This window comes from Lampetra planeri, chromosome 65 (assembly GCF_965212315.1).
Source record: "Lampetra planeri chromosome 65, kcLamPlan1.2.h2, whole genome shotgun sequence".
In the NCBI taxonomy this organism is placed as follows: Eukaryota; Metazoa; Chordata; class Hyperoartia; order Petromyzontiformes; family Petromyzontidae; genus Lampetra; species Lampetra planeri.
The window spans coordinates 68,747-91,274 of NC_136171.1; the positions used below are offsets into that span (position 1 = coordinate 68,747).

The 22,528-nt window shown below is 48.5% G+C and overlaps 1 protein-coding gene across 2 annotated transcripts in view; it reads right to left on the bottom strand.

The window, feature by feature from the left end:
- The window catches only part of LOC144737195 (AP-3 complex subunit sigma-1), a 39,270-nt gene extending 17,351 nt beyond the window's left edge, over positions 1-21,919 (bottom strand). Inside the window, exons 1-5 of one of the 2 annotated variants that reach the window (XM_078619917.1) lie at positions 21,641-21,857; positions 19,868-19,959; positions 18,106-18,217; positions 15,825-15,896; positions 4,837-4,944 (exon numbers count right to left, since the gene is read on the bottom strand). In XM_078619917.1, the coding sequence (XP_078476043.1) occupies positions 4,837-4,944; positions 15,825-15,896; positions 18,106-18,217; positions 19,868-19,959; positions 21,641-21,709 (453 nt within the window). In that variant the 5' untranslated portion in view covers positions 21,710-21,857. Of the gene's footprint in view, positions 1-4,836; positions 4,945-15,824; positions 15,897-18,105; positions 18,218-19,867; positions 19,960-21,640 lie in introns of both variants that reach the window. The other variant, XM_078619918.1, reaches the window with a different exon arrangement.
- Between the last annotated feature and the right edge of the window lie 609 nt (positions 21,920-22,528).

Below are 22,528 nucleotides of genomic sequence, written 5' to 3' on the forward strand. Positions count from 1 at the left end.
CTAGATGGCCCCAGCAGAATTCCCTGGTCCCCAATGCCTTTAGCGAAGGGCCGACGAAGTTTGAGAGGCTCCAACATTTGTGCCCCCGGCGGTACGCGAACCGTTTTAACGACGAACGCCGGTACCGTCGCGAACGCCGTCCGAGCCGCAGTAGGGGACGGCAGAAACACCATGCGTCGTCCCGACGGGAGCTCAATGCAGCCCTGGTCTATTAAAATACGAATCGGCATTTTGCCCAAGAAGTCCGTCCCCAGCAGGCACGGAACCGCCAGCGAGGAGGAACAAAAATCGGGCCGGACAATTTGATATCACCGATACAAATTTGTGCTCGAATCTGTCCAATGATGCCAAGTGAGCCCCCGTTAGCAGCATAGAATGGGACGTTAACCGGCAGTAAAGGACGGCTCTGGACAGGGAGAATATTGTAAATCAGTTCCGAAATGATGGTCGCCGATGCTCCTGTATCGACCAGGATGCGCACCTCAACCCCGTCAATGTGCCCCACCACGGCTGACGACCCCGACGATGCAGCCACAACGCGATGGGCCAACACGGACCACTGCCTGGGTTCGATCTGAGTCCCCATAGTGGTGCGTGTTGGCGCGACGGTGCGCAATGTCGGCCCCCCGTTCGTTGCGGTGTGCGAGTGTGTGACGGGTGTGTGCGTGGGCCAAATATGAGGGGTGCCGCGACTCGCCAGGTTATGTTGATGGAGCTTGGGAGGAGGGCCGGCGTCCTGTCGAGGCGTCGTCCCGCGCTGCCGAGGAGAGCGGCACCCCGAGGCGACATGGCCCCGGATGCCGCAGTTGTAACAGCGCGGGAGCGCAGGCAGCGATGACGGATGGTCGGAGCGGCTCGATCCATCCCGGCCCGCCCGTACTCCCACCCTCTGCTGCAGTCGATGGTCGATGGCGCAAACTTCCTCCGCCGGGAGGGTGGCTGCAGCCACCGTACGCCCGGCCGCTGCCCTGCTGGCCTTCCGTCGCTGCGACAGCAGGTTGGCGTGGAGGAGCCGCGCAGCCTGGAGGGAACCCATTTCTGTGTCCTCCTGTGCAACGACGGCGATGTCCAGGTCGTCCGCCAGCAGGAGGATCTTTTCCGTTACCATCGCGTCCACGCCTTCGTCGTCCATTCGTGGGAAGGCCGTCTTCGCCAGCGCCAGGAGACTCGTACGGTACGCCAGGGGCGACTCCTTTGCACCCCGCTGGCGATCATAAAAGAGCTGCCTGCATTCCGACGATGGTCCGTAGACCGCAGCCAGCAACTGCAGCGTGGAGCGTTTGTCCTTCGGCGCCGATGTAAGAGCGGCGAGGGCGTCGCTGTCGAGGAGTGCCGGCAGCGCGCGGAGAGCCTCGGCGTCCGTCCACTCCGCCATTTCCTGGTGAGCGAGGAAGCGCCGCTGGAAGCTGCCCCAGTCACCTTCCTCGCCCACAAATTCTTTGAGTGGAGGTAGCCGCTGATGTAACGCGGCGGCTGCCGCGGAAGGTCGCACTCCCCCGTCTCCCCCACCCGGCTGTGCCGCGACTCCGTCTCCCCCACCCGGCTGTGCCGCGGCTCGAATAACCGATGGCATCGCCGGTCGCACCCGTGGTGACGTGCCGTCCGTTGGTGATGACGCGGCAGGTACTGTATGCCCGCCGTTGGACTCGATGCCCAACCCGGCCACGCCCTCAACAGCAGCTGCGGCGATGGCGGGATTTTCAAAGTGGTGCTCCGTCGAAATGGCGGGAAGGCGCTGTGGTCGCCGGCTGCCGTCGCCCCGTGGCGGTCCAGCAGCCCCCAGCTGTGTGATCTGGTCCAGCATGGCGGCAGCGGCGTACAGCAGCTCCGCCAGCTTAGCGTGCGCCTGCCTCAGCCCCTCTGTCGACGGCTCTCCATTCTCCTGTTGCTGCGGTGTGGACGCATTCGACCCCGACTGCTCCGTGTTTTCTTCAGCCGTCCCGGGCTCCCCGACTGCAACGGTGTCCTCCCCCTCCGGTACCCTGACTCGAGCTGTCCGGCGCGTGTCCATGTTCGTAGATCTTTACTTCTGACACCAGATGTAATATCGTTGAGGACTCTTGGACGCCGGGGTTGAGGCACACGTATTTATTCCGCAACAGTTGTCACAACCGCGGACATACAACACTGGAGGGGGTATCGGCCCCCTCACCCGGCTAGCTGGGAATACACTGCTAGCTATCTCTGACCTACCTCCTAGTCCTCCACTAACGGGCTAGGGGAGGCTGTCTGGCCCGACACTGGTAAGTCGGGCTACGGTACCCGGAGTCCCAGAGCACTAGCTCTGGTTCTCGGGACCACGCCGCTGGCTCGGTCCTGCGCGGCCCTGACAAGGGCGGCGACCCAGGGGAGTCCAGGGCTCTAGCTAGACGATCTTCGGACTTCACTGGTTTAGCTTTAACATTGTTCCCCGAGCTCTCCGGCTCATCCCCTTTTATACCAAAACCCCCCCGCTGAGGGGTGGGGCCAGCCCCCCAGGCTGCCCTGTGCGGACGTCGTTGAGAGCACCTCCCCGTGCACTCACGAAGCCCCGCCCACTGTGTTTGTTTCCCGTGTGATCCTATGTATACAGCCCCTCGGTAACACCCCTACACAGACACACCGAGGCTTTATTGGCAGCCGGGGACGGATTGAATCGCAAACCCTTGCAACAAGCAGCAAACACGGAATGTGATCACATCACTGCTGCAAGTTCATCACTATCAAGCTTACACTGCACCAGAGGGCAGATGGAATAAGCCTGTAGGTAGTCTGCCATGAACTATGAATCCCTTTGTTATTACTATGTGTGTATGTATGTTGAACTTCTTTCGCACACCCCACGTAGCCAACCGTGCGGGATATCCGAGACATTGGTAGATGCAGAATTACCAGGGCATTGGGTAGATCAGAAATATCCTGGAGATATTACACCCGTTGAAATAGGTCGTTAAGCCCCTGCATTCGACACCCCAGTGGCTCCCTGCCACGCTCTGCACCAAGCATGGTGAAGTAGGGCCAAAGCCCCATGACCCGCACGGCATGGGAAAGCCCTCTTCCAGCAGTGGATTGACCTAAGGTCAATGGGGGCTGTGTGGCTGTGCAGTGTTAACACTCATGCCTCGCAGAAACAAAGGCCTGGGTTTGAATACTGTGCATGTATGTGTAGTGGTGATACGCGCTGGGGGTATACGTCGTGTGCCAGCGCGTATGTACGGGTGTGTGTGTGGTGACGCGCGCTGACGGGGAGGAGCAGGCGTCAGCGCGGGTGGGGGTAGTGCTGCTGATTGGCTGTGTGCCGGTGACGCGCTGAGAGGGAGTGATCGGGTGGCAGCGCGGTGTGATTGGTCGAGGAGTGGAAACACGCGCTGGGCGGAAACGGATCGTAGAGATAGCGCATGGTGATTGGGTAACTGAGGAGCGGTGCCGACGTTGAGGTCCGCATCCGCTCCGTCTCCCGGGAGGAAGGGGTATATAAGGTGATGCACAGAGGAGTAGAGGGGGGAAGTGGAACCATCTAGGAATGAAGACGAAGGTGCAGAGATAGAGCCCGGAGAGGAGAGTAAGGGAGAGTAATGTAGAGTAATGGAGAGTAATGTACAAGGTGTAGCCAGAGAGAGAGAAAGGTCTACACGAGCCGAGTAATGTACAGGGTGTAGCCAGAGAGAGTGTAAGGTCTACACGAGCCGAGTAATGCATACGGTGTAGCCAGAGAGAGTGTAAGGTCTACACGAGCCGAGTAATGCATACGGTGTAGCCAGAGAGAGTATAAGGTCTACACGAGATAGGTACTGAAGAGTGTGTAGCCGGAGTTGTAAGGTCTACACGAGACAGGTACTGAAGAGTGTGTAGCCAGATGTGTAAGGTCTACACGAGACGAGTAAAGAGTGTAGCAGAGGCGCAGAGTCTACACGAGACGGGAGAAGAGTGTAGCCGAGGCGCGGAGTCTACACGAGGCACAGAGAGCCAGCAGCACAGAATCTACGGGAGTCGAGAGAAGTGTGGAGCGGAGAGAAGAGGTCACGAGTTGTATCGTTGTATGGTGACCGTACTGTGAAGAAGAGAGGCCACGCGTTGTATCGTTCAAGTCAAGATTTAATAAAAGAAGTGTGTTCCCGTCAAAGGAGTTTCCTGCCGTCATTTCCAATACTTCATATGTACGTAGGTTGAACTTCTTTCGCACCGTACGTAGCCAACCGTGCCAATCGGAGGTGCAAGTAAGGACAACAAACTAAACACACAAAGCAGTTTTAAATACGTTTTCAATCCAGATTTGAAAGTGCATAGCTACAGTGGCTTACTAATGTCGGAAGAGCATTCCAGACAGCTGCAGAAGTGCATCTGAAAGCGTGTGATGTAGTGACCATCTTTGACCATCAGTGACTATGCTCGTTAACCTCAGAAAGCCTCACCGAGTCTCAAGACTTATTTTCAAGAGGGTCCTGTTAAGTTTTCACAATTAGGAGGGTGATGTTGCTGCTTTGTGTAATCCCAATTGAGTAATTTGCAGGTATTTTTTTCCAGCAGTTGGACGTTTTTGGTCAACACCAGTTACACTGTGTCTTTGTTCAGCTAAGGGAGGAAACGAGAGAATCCAGAGGAGACCAATGCAGAACAGGGGGAGACCATACAAAAACTGTATTCACATGGGGAGAACCAACTCACTCATCACACGGGGAGAACAAACCACACGCACAGAGTGGAGCGCCTGAGTGCGGGAATCTAACCCAGGCCATCTTCCTGTGCCCATCAGATCATGTCAGCTCTTGTCAGCTCGTCAATTCACTACTACACGAGGGCCCGGATACTTAAACTGCACACAGGGTAGTGTGGAGGAAAGGGGATGGGGGACATCACCTCGGACTTCTCCAACTTGTTCTGCGCCTCGATCTGATTGACGATCTCATTCATGTTCGTCTCCAGCACCATGCCGCCCATCACCATCTCATTCAGAATGTAGTGCACCTAACACAGAGATACAAGAGATCCTCCCTGTTTGTAGTCTTTAACATAGAGACGCACATATACAGGGCAGTCATCGATTTACGAATATAATTCGTTCCTGAGGCCCCGTTCATAAGTAGTAACGGTTCGTAAGTCAGAATACAACAATGTACTGTATTTAAATATCCATACCTTCAGTGTTATCAAATGCGTGACATTTCAACAAAAAAGGGAAGCATTTTTAAACTCGCAAGAAATATTGTACACTTGTATGCAACACTGTAAAAAATACTGTATAGTAAATAAAACATAAAATAAAGTAACATAAATAGAGGGGAGATCTTATGGTTTCTAGCAGCAGCTACGACATTGCATTTCTCCTTAAGTCCTGGATTTTTTGCAACATGGTAGAAAATTGGAATCCGTTCGGCAAAGTATAAACGTGTATATATCAGGTATGGCAGTTTAATTAACTTTAATGTCACCAGCATTTGATCATACACACGTGGCTATTTTCACCATCAAAGGTCGTGTCTGTTTGCACCAGATCCCCCAACTTTAGCTCTTCCCTACTGTGTACCAATATTTTATCCCAAGGATCCTCTCAATTATTTTTATTGGTAAATATCTCGCTCTTTGAGCCGTGTCCTTTCTCAAAGTTGTTGGCGATCGTGGCCTTGCTAACATTTAGCTCTGTCCATATTACTCAGGAACCTGTTAGTCTATAGGCAATATTAGTCTATGTAAAATGTTAGTCTGTGGGCAATGGAAGACTGGGCAATGTTGGTCTATGGGCAAGGAAATCATTGTTATTCTATCTCTCTCTAAATGAAGTTGACGAGCGTGGCGTTTCTTCCATTTTAGCTCTGTTCATATTGGCTCAAGAACGTTTGTTTCTGATAATTCCAATTGTTCAAATGTATAATATAAATATGCATCCAGTAACATGTTAGCAAACAAATCTGACAAGTGAAAAGATTATTGTCAATAGCCATCGTTAATTCACTCACCAATGTGCAGAATTATAATCTTTGGGAAAATTATCCAGACACCCAATGATAACGGTTTTCTGAGAAAGGCAACTATATATAAAAAAATTGTTTTTTAAGTACACAGTTAAATAACTGCAAAAAAAATCTATATCCAAAAACAATAGTCTATTTGTTTATAGTCTAACTTAGACATGATAAGACATCCCCCCAAAATTCTCAACAGTCATTCCGGCTGAAATTTTTCGGCCTATAAAAGTGGAAAAAACTTAACTCCGCAACACGACAAAGATCCATCCCAAGGCCATACCCTAGCGCACATGGTGCGAATAAGATCCCCCGTATTGCCTGCATAGGCTGTTAGGGCAGGTGTTGTTAGTGAGGGGGAACTATGAAGGTCAGCATGGCACAAAGGGGTGGGTGGCCACCACCACGTCCGACCGCCTTTGTTTCCCCAGTGGCAATGTATACTACACACCATATACTCATTTGAGGCTAAGTCGACCTAGGGGAGGCCCACGACCGGTTCAGATAATCGTAACTGGTGATGGCCGTGAACTCGGGTCGCCAGGTTTGTAGCGTAGCACACTAACCGATACTCAACAGCTTCCCACTCCGCGTTGCAAAGAGAAAGATCCCCCATATAGCCTTAACAGACTGTTGGGGCAAGTGCTGTTAGCGAGCACCTATGAAGGCCGGCACAGCACACAAGGGGGTAGGTGGCCAGCACCACGCCCGGCTGCCTTTGTCTTCCTAGTGGCAATATTTACGACACACCACACCAGGTATGTGTTTGAGGCTGAATCGACCTATGGGAGGCCCAAAACCGGTTCATAAAATTGTCACTGGTGGTAGGCTTGGGCAGCAATTAAACTCGTATCGCCAGGTTCATAGTGTAGAATCCTAACCGCTACACCAATACCTGCTATTCGCATCTAAGTGATGATGATGAGGTCACCACCGCGCAAGTGCCAGGCCAGGTGCACTTTGAGGCCACGTGAAGTGTCGAAGGCTCGCTGACAGGAGGTCTCGGGACAGACCCAGGTGCCATGGGTTGGCCGACTGAGATGACCGGTAGCTGCACCAGCTTTACCTCGCACTGTGTCAACTTGCTGCATTTTAGCCGCCCGGCGCTCCGCATCGCTCCTCTGCCCTCCATTGTTGCTGGTAGACGACTGCCTCCAACTGTCCAACAGTGTCATTCATGAGCCTCCTGCATAGAGGCTGATCTTGACACCACTGGTACCAGTCGTTGGCAAGTCCACTCAATATTCTCTTATTCCGCATCAGTCCATCTCTTCTCTAGCCCATGTCGTGTCCATTTCACCCCCTCTTTGCGGCCAAACAGAAGCTGCTTGAGCATGCGGGGGCTGGGCATGTGGGCTACATGACCCAGATAATGCAGCCTTGCCTGCCGGAAGAGCTCACTGATGGGAATGTTTCGATTTAAAGCTTTCGTGACTGCAGGGATTCATCTTCTTGGTTCTTTCGGTAAAGTTACGTAGTAATAGAATAATAAAAATAAAACATAATAAAATAATTTTCACGACGTTTCAGCCACAACGCAAGCAGCCGTCCTCAGGTGAAAACCAGGTCTGTCGAGGCGACAGCGTCTGAATGAAACAGCACCATGCTTGGAACATATATTTAAGCTGGGTTGGAAGGGGGGGAAAGGGCGCCTTGATAAAATAATTTGCATATCAAGAGGAATTTTGCATATTTATGGGAAATGCAGGTATGTGATTAGTACTACTTATGCCCGTGCATTATGCAGGATTAGCAGCATCAAAGGGAGGGGATAGGGGTAACATTAATAAAGGGAAGGAGTGTTAATAGTATGTAGCTGCAGTAACTAAAACCACCACGTAAACAACTAAAGTATAAACTACATAGTATCATCAGTATACTAAATATACTCTACAATAAGCTGAGTTACTAACAGTAAGTAATACATTACAATTCTACATCGTAAAAATATAATATGCTTCCATCTAAACTTTATTCTCTTACATCACACGAGTCTACACCGTACTATATACTGCCATAGACAAACCCAACATTAAATTATATACTGTATTGCTATAAACCACCTTATACATTGTAATATTACACTATGTATTATTCTACCCAACCTAATGTATATCACACTGCTGTATATTCACTATACAATTACGATACTATATATTACTTTGTACCTTGTATTAAGCATATAAATTTTATACTATTTGTTATTATACACTGTACCAATGACCGTCGTGTGAAAGATACTAAGAGGAAGCAACGAAATATGTCAAAGGGAGAGTAGCAGGATGAAACTTGCAGCGGAGCAAAGAATCCAATCCCTGCGGAAAATACAATGCCAGTGAGTGGAACGCGGTCTGAAAGTCACCGTAAACGTGAACATAATCAGTTAAGATCCGAAATGGTTTATTACGTCCTTCCAATGATTGCTACGCCAGAATCCATCTTCTCGGTTGAAATTGTCTCCATGTTTGTATATGTGGATCGCCTCATGAACGAATCTCTCATGGTAGCCAGATGGCTTGCAGAGAACCTCTGTCTTAGAGAAGTCAATGTCATGTGAGCCCACTGAATTGTAACAGTGATCTGCCATGGCTGAGGTGTTTGTCCTACCGTGTTTCAAGTCTGCTTTATGTTCACTGATGCGGTCCGAGACATGTCGTTTGGTTTCTCCAATGTAACTGCTACCACAGAGGCAACTTAGTTTGTAGACGCCAGGGTACTGTATGTCTGGAACCACATCTTTCACAGACGGGACCAGATCACGGATTTTATGTACTGTGTTGAATCGGACGTGGATCTTGTGTTTTATCAGGATTTTGGAGATCTTTTTTGTGACCCCAGCAATGTAGGGTAAGGTGATGGTCTTGAAAGGCTCCTCAACAGGATCCTTCTTGATGGTTGGAGTGATGGCTTTGCGGATTGTGTAGTCGGAGTAACCATTAGCCTTAAGAGCCTGGCGTACGTGTTTGAGTTCACTGGTAATGTGTTCCTGGTCGGATGTGCATTGGGCTCTATGGTATAGAGTCTTGATGAGGGAATTCTTCTGGGAAAGATGGTGGTGGGAATCCGGTTTTAGGTAAGCATCCGTATGGGTGGCTTTCCTGTAGACAGAGTGGCTCATTGAACCATCAGGTCTCCTTTCAATTAAGACATCCAAAAAGGGTAGCTTGCCATCTTTTTCAACTTCCATGGTGAATCTGATGGCTGGGTGTATGAAATTGATGTGGTCGAGAAATTGGTCGAGAGCAGGCCGGCCATGTGGCCAGATGACAAAAGTGTCATCTATGTACCTCTTCCATCAGGTCGGGCGTAGAGTGGCAGTCTGGATGGCGTCAGTCTCAAATTTCTCCATGAAAACGTTGGCTACAACCGGAGATAGGGGGGAGCCCATTGGGGTGCCCTCAGTTTGCTTGTAGAACGTTCCATTCCAGGTGAAGTATGTATTTGTTAAGCAGTGTCTCACCAGGGGGGGTACCCCAGTATTCAGTCCTTGATGAACCAAGTCTTCAATGATTGCGATGGTGTCAGGTACAGGAACTTTGGTGAATAAGGAAACCACATCAAAACTAACAAGCAGGTCATCTGGGGACAGGGAAATCCCCTTGATTGTCGATACCAGGTCAGTAGAGTTTAGTACCGCAGAGGTGGTTTTTCCAGTGAAAGGCCGTGGAAGTCGAAAAAGATGGCAAGCTACCCTTTTTGGATGTCCTAATTGAAAGGAGACCTGATGGTTCAATGAGCCACTCTGTCTACAGGAAAGCCACCCATACGGATGCTTACCTAAAACCGGATTCCCACCACCATCCATCCCAGAAGAATTCCCTCATCAAGACTCTATACCATAGAGCCCAATGCATATCCGACCAGGAACACATTGCCAGTGAACTCAAACACGTACGCCAGGCTCTTAAGGCTAATGGTTACTCAGACTACACAATCCGCAAAGCCATCACTCCAACCATCAAGAAGGATCCTGTTGAGGAGCCTTTCAAGACCATCATCTTACACTACATTGCTGGGGTTACAAAAAAGATCTCCAAAATCCTGATAAAACACAAGATCCAGGTCCGATTCAACAGTACATAAAATCCGTGATCTGGTCCCGTCTGTGAAAGATGTGGTTCCAGACATACAGTACCCTGGCGTCTACAAACTAAGTTGCCTCTGTGGTAGCAGTTACATTGGAGAAACCAAACGACATGTCTCGGACCGCATCCGTGAACATAAAGCAGACTTGAAACACGGTAGGACAAACACCTCAGCCGTGGCATATCACTGTTACAATTCAGTGGGCTCACATGATATTGACTTCTCCAAGACAGAGGTTCTCTGCAAGCCATCTGGCTACCATGAGAGATTCGTTCATGAGGCGATCCACAAATACAAACACAGAGACAATTTCAACCGAGAAGATAGATTCTGGCTTAGCAATCATTGGAAGGACGTAATAAACCATTTCGGATCTTAACTGATTGTGTTCACGTTTACGGTTACTTTCAGACCGCGTTCCACTCACTGGCATTGTATTCTCCGCAGGGATTGGATTCTTTGCTCCGCTGCAAGTTTTCTCTCTCTACGTTCTCATTGACATATTTCGTTGCTTCCTCTTAGTATCTTTCACACGACGGTCAATGGTACAGTGTATAATAACAAATAGTATAAAATTTATATGCTTAATACAAGGTACAAAGTAATATATAGTATTGTAATTGTATAGTGAATATACAGCAGTGTGATATACATTAGGGTGGGTAGAATAATACATAGTGTAATATTACAATGTATAAGGTGGTTTATAGCAATACAGTATATAATTTAACATTGGGTTTGTCTATGGCAGTATATAGTACGGCGTAGACTCGTGTGATGTAAGAGAATAAAGTTTAGATGGAAGCATATTATATTTTTACGATGTAGAATTGTAATGCATTACTTACTGTTAGTAACTCAGCTTATTGTAGAGTATATTTAGTATACTGATGATACTATGTAGTTTATACTTTAGTTGTTTACGTGGTGGTTTTAGTTACTGCAGCCACATACTATTAACACTCCTTCCCTTTATTAATGCTACCCCTATCCCCTCCCTTTGATGCTGCTAATCCTGCATAATGCACGGGCATAAGTAGTACTTATCAAGTACCTGCATTTCCCATATCCCCTCCCTTTGATGCTGCTAATCCTGCATAATGCACGGGCATAAGTAGTACTAATCACATACCTGCATTTCCCATATCCCCTCCCTTTGATACTGCTAATCCTGTATAATGCACGGGCATAAGTAATACTAATTACATACCTGCATTTCCCATAAATATGCAAAATTCCTCTTGATATGCAAATTCTTTTGTCAAGGCGCCCTTTCCCCCCCTTCCAACCCAGCTTAAATATATGCTCCAAGCATGGTGCTGTTTCATTCAGACGCTGTCGCCTCGACAGACCTGGTTTTCACCTCAGGACGGCTGCTTGCGTTGTGGCCGAAACGTCGTGAGAATTATTTTATTATTTTTATTATTTTATTACTTCCCTTCTACGAGACTTTACCGAAAGAACCAAGAAGATGGGAATGTGTCCAGATCTTTCGAGGGTTTGTGAGCTCCTGACACAATCCAGCCTGGTTAAACTCAGGATGGATCACATCTGGGTCCCAACCATGTGACCACCCCTTGCCCCCACTTGGGGCCCCTTTGTAGACTTAACTGGTCACGTGTCCTCCCGGGTCAACCAGTGCCATGACCTTTAGTAACCTCATCCTTCGGCCGGCACTCACACACCCTGTCCTGTAGGGTTGGTACTGCACGTCAAGCGTGGTGCCATCTAGCGCTATTAATCAGCGCTCACCGGGTCCCTCTAGGGCCGGTACTACACCCACACCATTGTGGTATCCGCGATGTTGTGACACTGCACCTCTCTAGGGCAGGCACCGCACGTTGACATCCCGCGATGTCATTACATTTGTACCAGATGGAAATTCCTCCGGTACAGACAATGGAAAGCTTCTCGAACTATGCGGTCAAAGATGATGTTAAATAATGTGGGAGCCAGAGGACATCTCTGTCACATCCCAAAAGTGAACAGGGAAAGGTTCCAACTCCTGGCCACATAGCTTTACCCGGGGCTGCCCACCATCATGAAGGCTCTTAATGATTGTGAGCAAAGTCAAAGACTCCGAAAGCACGAAGAACTGTCCACAGCCCTGGCCTGTTGATGGTATCAGAGGCCTTGACCAGGTCAATAAAGCAGAGATGTAGGTCTTGTTGGAATTCCCTACACCTCTGCTGTAGTAGACGGACAGAGAATATGGCATACATACAGGACTGCCAAAGTCTGAAACCACATTGGGGTTCTGCAAGCCTCTCCTTAGCGTACCTGGCAAGGCGTTGTTGAATAATGCTTGCCAGGATCTTTCCCGGCACACTGAGAAGAGAGATGTCCCTATAGTTGATATAATCAGTGCGGTCCCCGTTTTTAAGAGGGCATCCTTCAAATCCTGCAGAACTCGTACTGTGGTCCAGACAGTTGTGATGATGTCATGTAGGGCAGTCTGCACACAGATGCCGCTCTCCCTCAGCATTTCACTTGGAAGACCATCTCTGCCTGGTGCTTTTCCTGGTCTAAGACTTCAGATCGCACCTCACCCTTCCTCCACAGATGGCACCTCAGCCAACCATTCAGATGGGGTGGCTACTTCTGTGAGGCACCGCAGTGCTAGCAGAGTCGCCCCCATCTTGCCCCATGTTATCTTGGTTGAGGGAATTCCCCTTCATTAGCCACAGTCCTGAACCTCATTCCCCTCGGCATCAGGAGGGGGGCACAATGCTAACCCCAGCTGCAAGTGATGTTGAAATTCCTGCTTGCAAATATCCTTAGCTAGCTGAGACCAGGCCACTGGGTTTGAATTGGGTTCTAGATGGACACCCACCACCGCAATGTGATAAAAATTAACCCGTAAAAACAAAGTTTTTCACTATAAATCCTTTATATGCGTGGCATCGAATTTATTTTATTATTCATTTCTGTTTTTCTTGAGTAAGAGTTTTATTTTTATCACATTGGTATTTTAAATTAAATATAAGGAAAGTCGTATATAAGGATTATAAGGTTTTCAGTTTTTGTATGATTGTTTACATTGTACATTTTTGTTGTTTTCTTGAATAATTTTCTGTGTTTAGGAAAAATATATGATTGTGTTAGTGTAATTTTTTTTTTCCTAAAAAGTGGAAAATTTTGGAATTTTTTGTTTTTCCTAAAAAGTGGAAAATTTGGAAAAAAATTTTCACGAAAATAAATTGTCACGCACAACGAGTCTGTGTGCAAAATGTCAGCTCGATTGGATCACGGGAAGTGGGTTAAAAAACGACCAAAAGATTTGCACGGTCTTAAGCGCGTAAGCAAGCAAGCAAGTGAACTTAATATAAAGGATTTAATAAAAATGGCAGGCGCATCTGACAGATGACAAGTAGATGGTCAGTGGGCAGATCAGCTCCACGGTAGGTCCTGGTGTCAAGGACATGGGCCCGCATCCGCTGGTCCATAATTAAAAAGTCTATCAGATGTTCTTGCTTGGCCCCGGCGTGCATCCATGATGTTTTGTGGATGTGCCAATGCAGGAACAGCGTGTTCGTAATTACAAGCCCATGGGCTACACAGAAGTCTTTCAGCCTCCTTCCGATATTGTTGAGCTGATCAGGCCCATGCCTTCCGATCACTCCAACCCAGGTGTCTGCGTCATGAACCACTCAGGCATTAAAGTCACTTAACAGGATGACTCTATCCCGAGGAACCACTTTAGCTAGCACCTGGGACAGGTTATAGAAGACATCTGACTCATCAACCTAGTCTGCATCCCTCCACTGATGTTCATCTTTGGTGGCGGAGTAAGCAACCACCACCACACTTGATGGGGAGGTGAGCCCGCAATAGCCTGGGATTTACAGCTTCCCACACTTCACTGCAAAATAAGTGCCACTCCCCCCTGTTTGGTAGTTTCCTGCCTTAAGTGGAGAACTGTCCATCCCTCATGATGACTGGAACCAGAACCGGTCCACTGGACCTCCTGTATTCCACGAAGGTCCAAGCAGGACCAGTCCATCTCTTGACGAAGGAGTGGCAGCCTCTCCTCCGCAAAGAGAGTCCAAACATTCCACGTGGCCAATCTCAGTGTTTTCCTGTTCCTGGATTTGCCAGATGGAGTTTGGCCAAAAGGTGTCATGAATGTCTATCCCCCTTGGTCTCTAGCACGGGCTCATGTTGGTGTTTCCACCCTGGTGCTTGGTAGGAAAAAAGTGCCAGGTGGAGGGTTTACCAGGCCCTCACACGCACCAATCTATCTACATACACATCCCCCACTCACACCAATACGGCCCACACACACACATAGCCTGCAACACTTACACGTTCAGCCTGCACCACACACACAACCGCCATTCGCCATGAAATAGCGGTGACGTCACCACGACACTTGTGCCAGGCTATGTGCACCTTGAGGCCACGTGAAGTGTCGAATGCCCTCTGGCAGGAGGTCACGGGGCAGACCCAGGTGCCACAGGCCGACTGACTGAGACGACTGGCTGATGCACCACCTGTGCCCCCTACTGTGCCAACTTGCTGTGCTTTAGCCACCCACGACTACACACACACAGCCTCTACCACATGCACACCACCTGTGCCGCACGATGCTATACAAGCCACAATGCATCATAGACTAGAGTACACACACACTATAGTATAAATGCTACAGTACACCCCACTCTACAGTACACGCACCACAGTACACCACACTACATACTACAGTACACCATGCACTACGGTACACCCCATACTACAATACACCGCATGCTACAGTACATCCCACGCTATTTATAAACATACGCAGACAACACACAGACACGGGGATACAGATAATACACAGATACAAATAATACAGGTACTGTACACGCACGGTTGGAAAGAAAAAAAAGCGTGGCAAAACAAAACTGCTGAGAAAAACGTTAAAACAAAAACGTTAAACAATTTAAAAAATCGAGAAATGCGACTAATCCACCGAGATACATACACATACACTCACTTTAAAACTCAATCACACAAAAAAGCACACTCTCACACACAATCACGTGATCGCCCATCCCTTCAACCGCCTTAGCTGCTCAGCTGCCACCGCGGCACACACATGCACAAACACACACTCGGGCTCGCTCGATCTTCGTGGCACACTGAACCAAAAAAAACAAACTCCAACTGCGCGAACATGCGACCGAGGGAGTCCAGAGGGCCGGGGTCAGGGGCTGATGGCTAACGTCTGCTCCTGAACTGCTGGAGCACGCACGGCCAATGGAGAGAGGTGGGGGGAGGCAGGGGCTGGATCGACCACAGAACGGAGATTTCTCGTCTGTCCTAGCTTACGAACAGCAACTGGGGATTCTTTGCTTTTCCTATAAACCTGAAAATACCTTCAGCGGGCACACCTGGGATATGTTTGCAATGTGCCACACCTGTTGCCAATTGCTATGCTGCAGCATAAAAAAAACCCACGAAGAAAAGTATAATATATATGAACGTTTTGGCGGTACTCCAGTGGTGCGCAATATAAGAAATATTTTTTGCGCAAAAATGATTTATTTTCCTGCGATTCTCAACCCCCGGTCCAAAAACTTGCAGGGTGTGCATCAAAATCAGTTCCCGTGAAGCAGTCGGAAGACGAATGTCAGTTACATTTTTGATTGCAGACTGTTTTATGAAGGACCAGTGTGTCATGCTGCACCGGTGTAGCGCCAATACGTCCATGTGGAGATTCTAGAAGGGTTCGTGCTGATTATCTTGGTGATTTGCCAGGAGATTAATGACCCAGAAAGCACAGGGCTTCTGCCCCATCATCAACACCGCCCGGACCTTGTCAACGTGGAAGATGAGGTCCAGCTCACAGACGTTCTCAAAGCACTTGTCCAGAGTCTCCACGAACACCTGGTCCAAAACAAGACAATGTCAACACCACAATGAATTGCCATCGCCACCAACGTCTGTCAACGATGAACCGCCGTCAAACAATAACAAACATCACCACCACCGCCATCAACACAATAACAAACATCACCACCACCGCCATCAACACAAAAATCAAACATCACCATCACCGTCATAAACACAAGAACAAACATCACCACCACCGCCATCCACACAATAACAAACATCACCACCACCGCCATCAACACAATAACAAACATCACCACCATCGTCATCAACACAATAACAAACATCACCACCACCGCCATCAACACAATAACAAACATCACCACCACCGCCATCAACACAATAACAAACATCACCACCACCGCCATCAACACAATAACAAACATCACCACCACCGCGGTCAAACACAATAAGAAACATCACCACCACTGCCATCAACACAATAACATCACCACCAACACCATTAAATACAATAACAAACATCACCACCAACACTGTCAATGCTGAACCACCGTCAAACACAATAACAATCACCACCAATGCAATCAAACACAATAAAAACATCACCACCAACACTGTCAACGCTGAACCCCTGTCAACACAATAACAAACATCCCCACCACCATCGTTAATGCTGATCTGCCATCAACACAATAACAAACATTGCCACGGACACCGCCATCAACGCAATCATCAACACCATCACACAAACACCTTCAACACTGCACGACAATCAAAGTCATTATGAACACCATCATTACCACCAAACACCACGATCAACACCAGGAACATAACAACATCATCACTCATTTCTTTAGAAGTGTTTTTTGTGTTTAGTTTGTTTTCCTTCCCCCGCACCTCTGAATAGCAAGGTTGGCTACATACGGTGCGAAATACGTTCAACATACATGTTAACATCACCAACAAACACAGCCATCAAGCACCATTACAAACATCATCAACTAATCTCCACCAACACTACTGACAACACCATCAACGCTATAACAACCGCCATTCGCCACTTAAGCTAGGCTATGTGTACTTTAAGGCCACGTGAAGTGCAAACGCTCACTTACAGGAGGTCACGGAACAGAACCAGGTACCATCGGTTGAATGACTGAGATGACTAACAGATGCACCACCTGTGCCCCCTATCGTGCCAACTTGCTGTGTTTTAGCCGCCCGGCGCGTCGCTCATTGTTGCGGGCGTCGCTCCTCTGCCTTCTGCTGTTGTTAGAGGGTGACTACCTCCAACTGCCCAGTAGCAAGCATCCTTCATGAGCCTCCTCCGATCTTGGCACTGCTGGTACCAGTTACTGGCAAGCCGACTCAGCTCCATATCCTCTCACACCGCATTATTCCACATCTTCTCTAGCATGTGCCGCACCTGTTTAGCCCCCTCTATCCAATCTACGTGTTAAACCAAATAAAAGCTGTTCAGGCATTCGGTGGCTGGGCAAGCCAGCTACATGACCCAGCCAATGCAGCCTTGCTTGCTGGAAATTACTGATGGGACTGTGTCCAGATCTTTCAAGGATCTGTGAACTCCTCACACAATCCAGTCTGTGTTAACCCAGGATGGATCGTAGGCAGGCTATCCTGAATATTTCTAACAGGCGCAGTTGTTCCATTAGAGGGTCCACATTTTACAAGCATAAGTGAGGGCATGCCTGTGGCCGAGAATACCCGAAACTTCGTGCGGGAGCAATAGACCAGATAGCTTGCACACAGCATTGCGCAGCCGATGAAAAGATCATGCCGCTCTACTGATTTGGAGCGAGACCTCAGCTGCAAAACTGGAGTTTGTCATGAGTGTACTGCCCAAGCTCATAAACAAAGATCCCCCGTATAGCCTTAACTGGATGTTGGGGCAAGTGCCGTTAGCGTGCATCTATGAAGGACGGCATGGCACACGAAGGGTGGGTGGCCAGCACCACGCCTGACTGCCTTTGTCTCCACAGTGAGATTAGTTTTTACACACAGCACCAGGTACTCATTTAAAGCTGAGTGGACCTAGGGGAGGCCTAGGACTGGTTCAGATATTCGTCACTGGTGTTGGTGGCCGTGAGTGGGAATCGAACTCAAGTCTCTGCCGGGTTCGTAGCGCAACGTGGCGCTAACCACTACTACACTAGCGCTCAAACACCACCAGCACCCAACGAATGACTGCCAGTGTGTGTGGTGTGCGTGTGTGTGGCCATGCCTGGATGAGGTCGAGGATGCCGAGTTCGCTCTCGCACGAGTCCACGCAAAACACGAAGTAGAGCGTCGCGTAGTGCCTGTAGATGAGCTTGTAGTCCGAGCCACCTATCAGCCTGCACCCATGGTTACTCAGCACAAAAGGCTACGGTGGCAACATGGCTCGCTGCTCACACAGCCGAGCAAGTATGTGACTCAGCAAATTGCAAGAGCAAACATCCACGGCAGCAGACAAGTGGAGTTCGCACGTTCCACCAGAATACACGCGTTGTATTGGGGTATTCACAATAAAGTTTTTTTTGGGTTAGATCGCGTAAATATATGTGTCGTTAAAACCCGCCACCACCCGACACAGCCAACTAGTAAGGGTTGTCACGTAAACAGAACATGACAATTCGTCACTAATACAGCACACCGGTGTGTTGGAGAGCCAGGCCACAACATTTACAATAGACAGGAAGGACAAGTTCAAAGGGCTTGCATAATGCATAATGTACATTGCCTCAGTAATCCCCCCCCCCCCCCCACGTGGCGCAAGAGTGGAAAAGCGTGGTCACCACATCTACGCCTCTATATAAGGAAAAAAATAGTAAGACTTCTTCACAAATCTGGCTGTCACCTGATGAAGCCAGTTGTAATTACTTGCGGAACGTCGTACTCAGATTGTAAATGTTGTGGCTCGGGTCTCCAACACACCGGTGTGCTGTACTAGTGAGGAATTGGCATGTTCTGTTTACGTGACAACCCTTACTAGTTGGGTGGTGGCAGGTTTTAACGACACATTTATATATTTACGCGATCTAACCCAAAAAACCTCAATTATGGATGATATTGGTCGCGAAAGCTTAGTATAAAACTATTGGGATATTGTCAGTCATCTGTGATATCGGCAAGATGGTTTGCACCACACCGCACCACATTTCTAGTTTGTTGATTCCTCGATTTTCGATTGTAACACTTTCCTAATGTAACCATACATTATTCTTATTTAACTTGTTTACCCACAAAAGCCTCACCGACTCTTTTTTCAGGAGGATGCTGCAGAAATCAAACCCAAGCCTTTGTTGCTGTGAGGCACGAGTGTGTTAACACAGCATTGCCATGCTGTTCTTACAGCCCTTAGATCAATCCACTGCTGTAAGAGGGCTTTCCCATGCCGTGCGAGTCTTGGGGTTTGTTTGACCACACTTCACCATGCTTGGTGAAGAGAGTAGCAGGGAGCACGGGGGTGCTGGATGCAAGGGCGCAATGACCTTTTTCAACGGGGGGCGATGCAAGATACGACTGTGGCCCCCCCTACTTTCTCCTGACTCAATGTTACTGAAAAAGCTACGGATGTTTTAACCCATATACAAGAATATGTAGGTTATAACTATATATTCGATTGTTCTCATTTTTTAAAATACATTAAAACATATTTTTTTTTTAAACTTGTTTATCTGTTAATTCGGGCCTGCCAAGTGGTCGACTGGGCCCCTATGTGTTGCATACGCTGCATACCCCGTGGTTGGATGGCCCAGGACCGGTTATGATATGAACTTGCCACTGTTGTTTAGCCTTGGCCGGGAATAAAACTCATGTGGCCGGGTTCACAATGCCGCATCGCGCTTTCTGCCGTCACAAGGCAGTTGGTGGGGGTTTGACCTCATGGTCTCTGGACTGGTGATCGCTCCGACCGAATACGGAGATGCTTGGACACCCCCCGGTGGGGCTGGAGTCCCGCCGGGGGGAGGGGCGCAGGGGTGAGCCGAGGGTGCGACGCTCACGTTCCCCCCTCCAGGAAGTTGCAGACATTGTCGTCTCGCTTGGACACAAGGTGGAATGTCTCCCGGATGATCTGCTGCTGCATGTCCTCGCTCTGAACAAAGACAAAGATCCCCAAATAGCCTCAACAGACTGCTGCGGAAAGTGCTGTTAGCGAGCACCTATTAAGATCGGCACGGCACACGATAGGAGTGGGTGGCCTTCACCACGCACGGCCGCCTTTGTCTCCCCAGTGGTGATGCTTACTATACACCGCACTAGGTACAAATTTGAGGCCGAGTCGACCTAGGGAAGGTCCAGGACCGGTTTGCGTAATCATCACTGGTGTTGGCCGTGAGCGTGAATCTAACTCGGGTTGCCGGGTTCATAGTGCAGCGTAGCGCTATCCGCTACACCACCGCACATCCACGCGCCCGGTCAAACGCACGTGTAATCGGGCACACGGCTAGCTAGTCACACACGCACGCAGTCATACCAAGTCATGGCACAGTGTCACGCAGTCATTTACACACACGCAAAGCCAAAGTCATGTACACAAATGTTATCGTCACGAACCAAGTAACCCGTCATCAAGCAATTTGGGGCCGTCCATAAATGACGTCACGCGATTTTGGACGATTTTTGACCCCCTCCCCCCCTAGTCACACAGAGTCACAAATAGTCAGACCCCCCCCCCCCCCGAAAAAAAGCATGCTTCAAATCGCTTTAAACTATTGTCATTGTAGTGCGTATTTAATGTGGCGCTGCACTCTGGTGTTGTAGGAGAAAACATATTTAAAAAGTTTATTTAATTAAGTAGAACGTGTTTATTTTTATTTAAAGTTGCGAATTTTGATGTGACGTCACATTTCTCACCCCCCCCCCCATTCGTCACATCGTCACGAATGTCTGACCCCCCCCCTAGGTGCGTGACGTCATTTATGGACGGCCCCTTAAGCAGGCATGCACTGATAGTCACACATACAGCAAGTCATGCGCACAGCTGCGGTCTTTTTCGCAAACACGCACCAGCGGTCGTTGTCGGTATTGCATTTATACCGTAATGGGCTTCTTCCAACATCGGACGTGATCAATCCACTGCTGGATGAAGGTCCTTCGATGGTAACCAATCCAAGCTGGTCCATGCAGGCGAGGTGGCTGTTCGTGTTTGTTGCCGTCTCACATTCGTTACGTTGTATTAATATGATTTTCATTATTTCATGAATGGCAATGTTTTATATATTTAGGCTATTGTTGGTGTTATTGCATTACATTAGGTTTAATTATGCAATGCAGCAGAATCATATGATTCTACTGTATTGTACTATGCTCCCAGGCTGTACAAGTTGACCAGAGTGGCGAAGTATGTTCAACCGCACCCTGGGCTGTCCCTCATCCAGCATTGGAGTGTCCAAAAGGGACTGTATATACAACTGTGTATGCACACTGTAAGGCAATTCAAGCTTGGTACATCACTTAATGTTATTTGGCCACGTTTGTACGTTTTACACTGCGGTTGTGTTAAATTAATAATCACTTAAATGCTGGTATGGTATTGTATACATGTGTATGCTGTATTTACATATAATACGTATGCCAAGTTCACATCAATTATTGTGTACACTTGTATCAATGTTAATCTGTTCCAGAAACCTTAAACACCCCGCGGGGGCCTAGTCGCAGACGCGGAGCCACAGCATTTGCCTGAGCAGCCGCGGCATTTGCCTGAGCGGCCCCGGCGGGAAGATCCCGCACCCAGTACCCTCCCGCCCCCGCAACCCCAACTGCGAACTCACGTAAAACTTGTAGAACTTGGAGAGGCGCGGCTTGCCGTGGTTATTGAACACGAGGATTGCTTTAATCATGGCGAGAGGCCGGGAGGAAACGAGAATAATAGAGAAGGGGGAGAGAGCCTCAGGGAAGGCAGGCACGACGAGAGGGATGAGAGCGAGCGACGCACGGGTGGGTGCCAGGGCAGAGGTTTTACCTCCACTTTTGCCTCGCTCGTTTCCCAATCCCTCGAGCAGCGGCTGCAGCGCTCCACCCCTCCTACCCCACACCCCCCTCTCTATCTCTCCTCCCTGGCTCCTCCCCCCTCTCACCGATACTGAATAGCCTCTTGTCGTCACAGCAGCCCTTTTGCCCACTTCAGCAATTGTTTCTTGCTGTGGTTGTCCCACCTGATGACGGTCGCTTGTGTTGCACCCGAAACGTCGTGATTTAATTTATTTTATATCTACGTGACTTTACCGAAAGAACCAAAGAGTATGGTTTAACATGTAGTCGTAGTGGGCTTTCGCGACCAATGTTATTCATAATACTTCAAATCCAGTGGCGGCTCCTGCAAAATCTCTCAGGGGGAGCAAATGTCTGGATGATTGATAAGGATAAGGTCCACCCATGCAATGGATAAATTAACAGCTTAAGCATGTAAAGGCAACTTCACTTCTTTAATATTAATGAAAAATAAAGTGACTCTTACAATACATCTTGTTTGTTTCTATACTCACTATTAAAACAAACCACTCAGGTTTATTTTATTAAAGATTCCACTAGGTGGCGACAAATTATATTGGTTGGATGAAACGTGCTTACGTATGATGACGTAAGCACGTATGATGACGTAAGCACGTTAGTGCATGCCCTCCCGGAAGCCATAGAGAATGCATTGCAGCGCCCCCGTT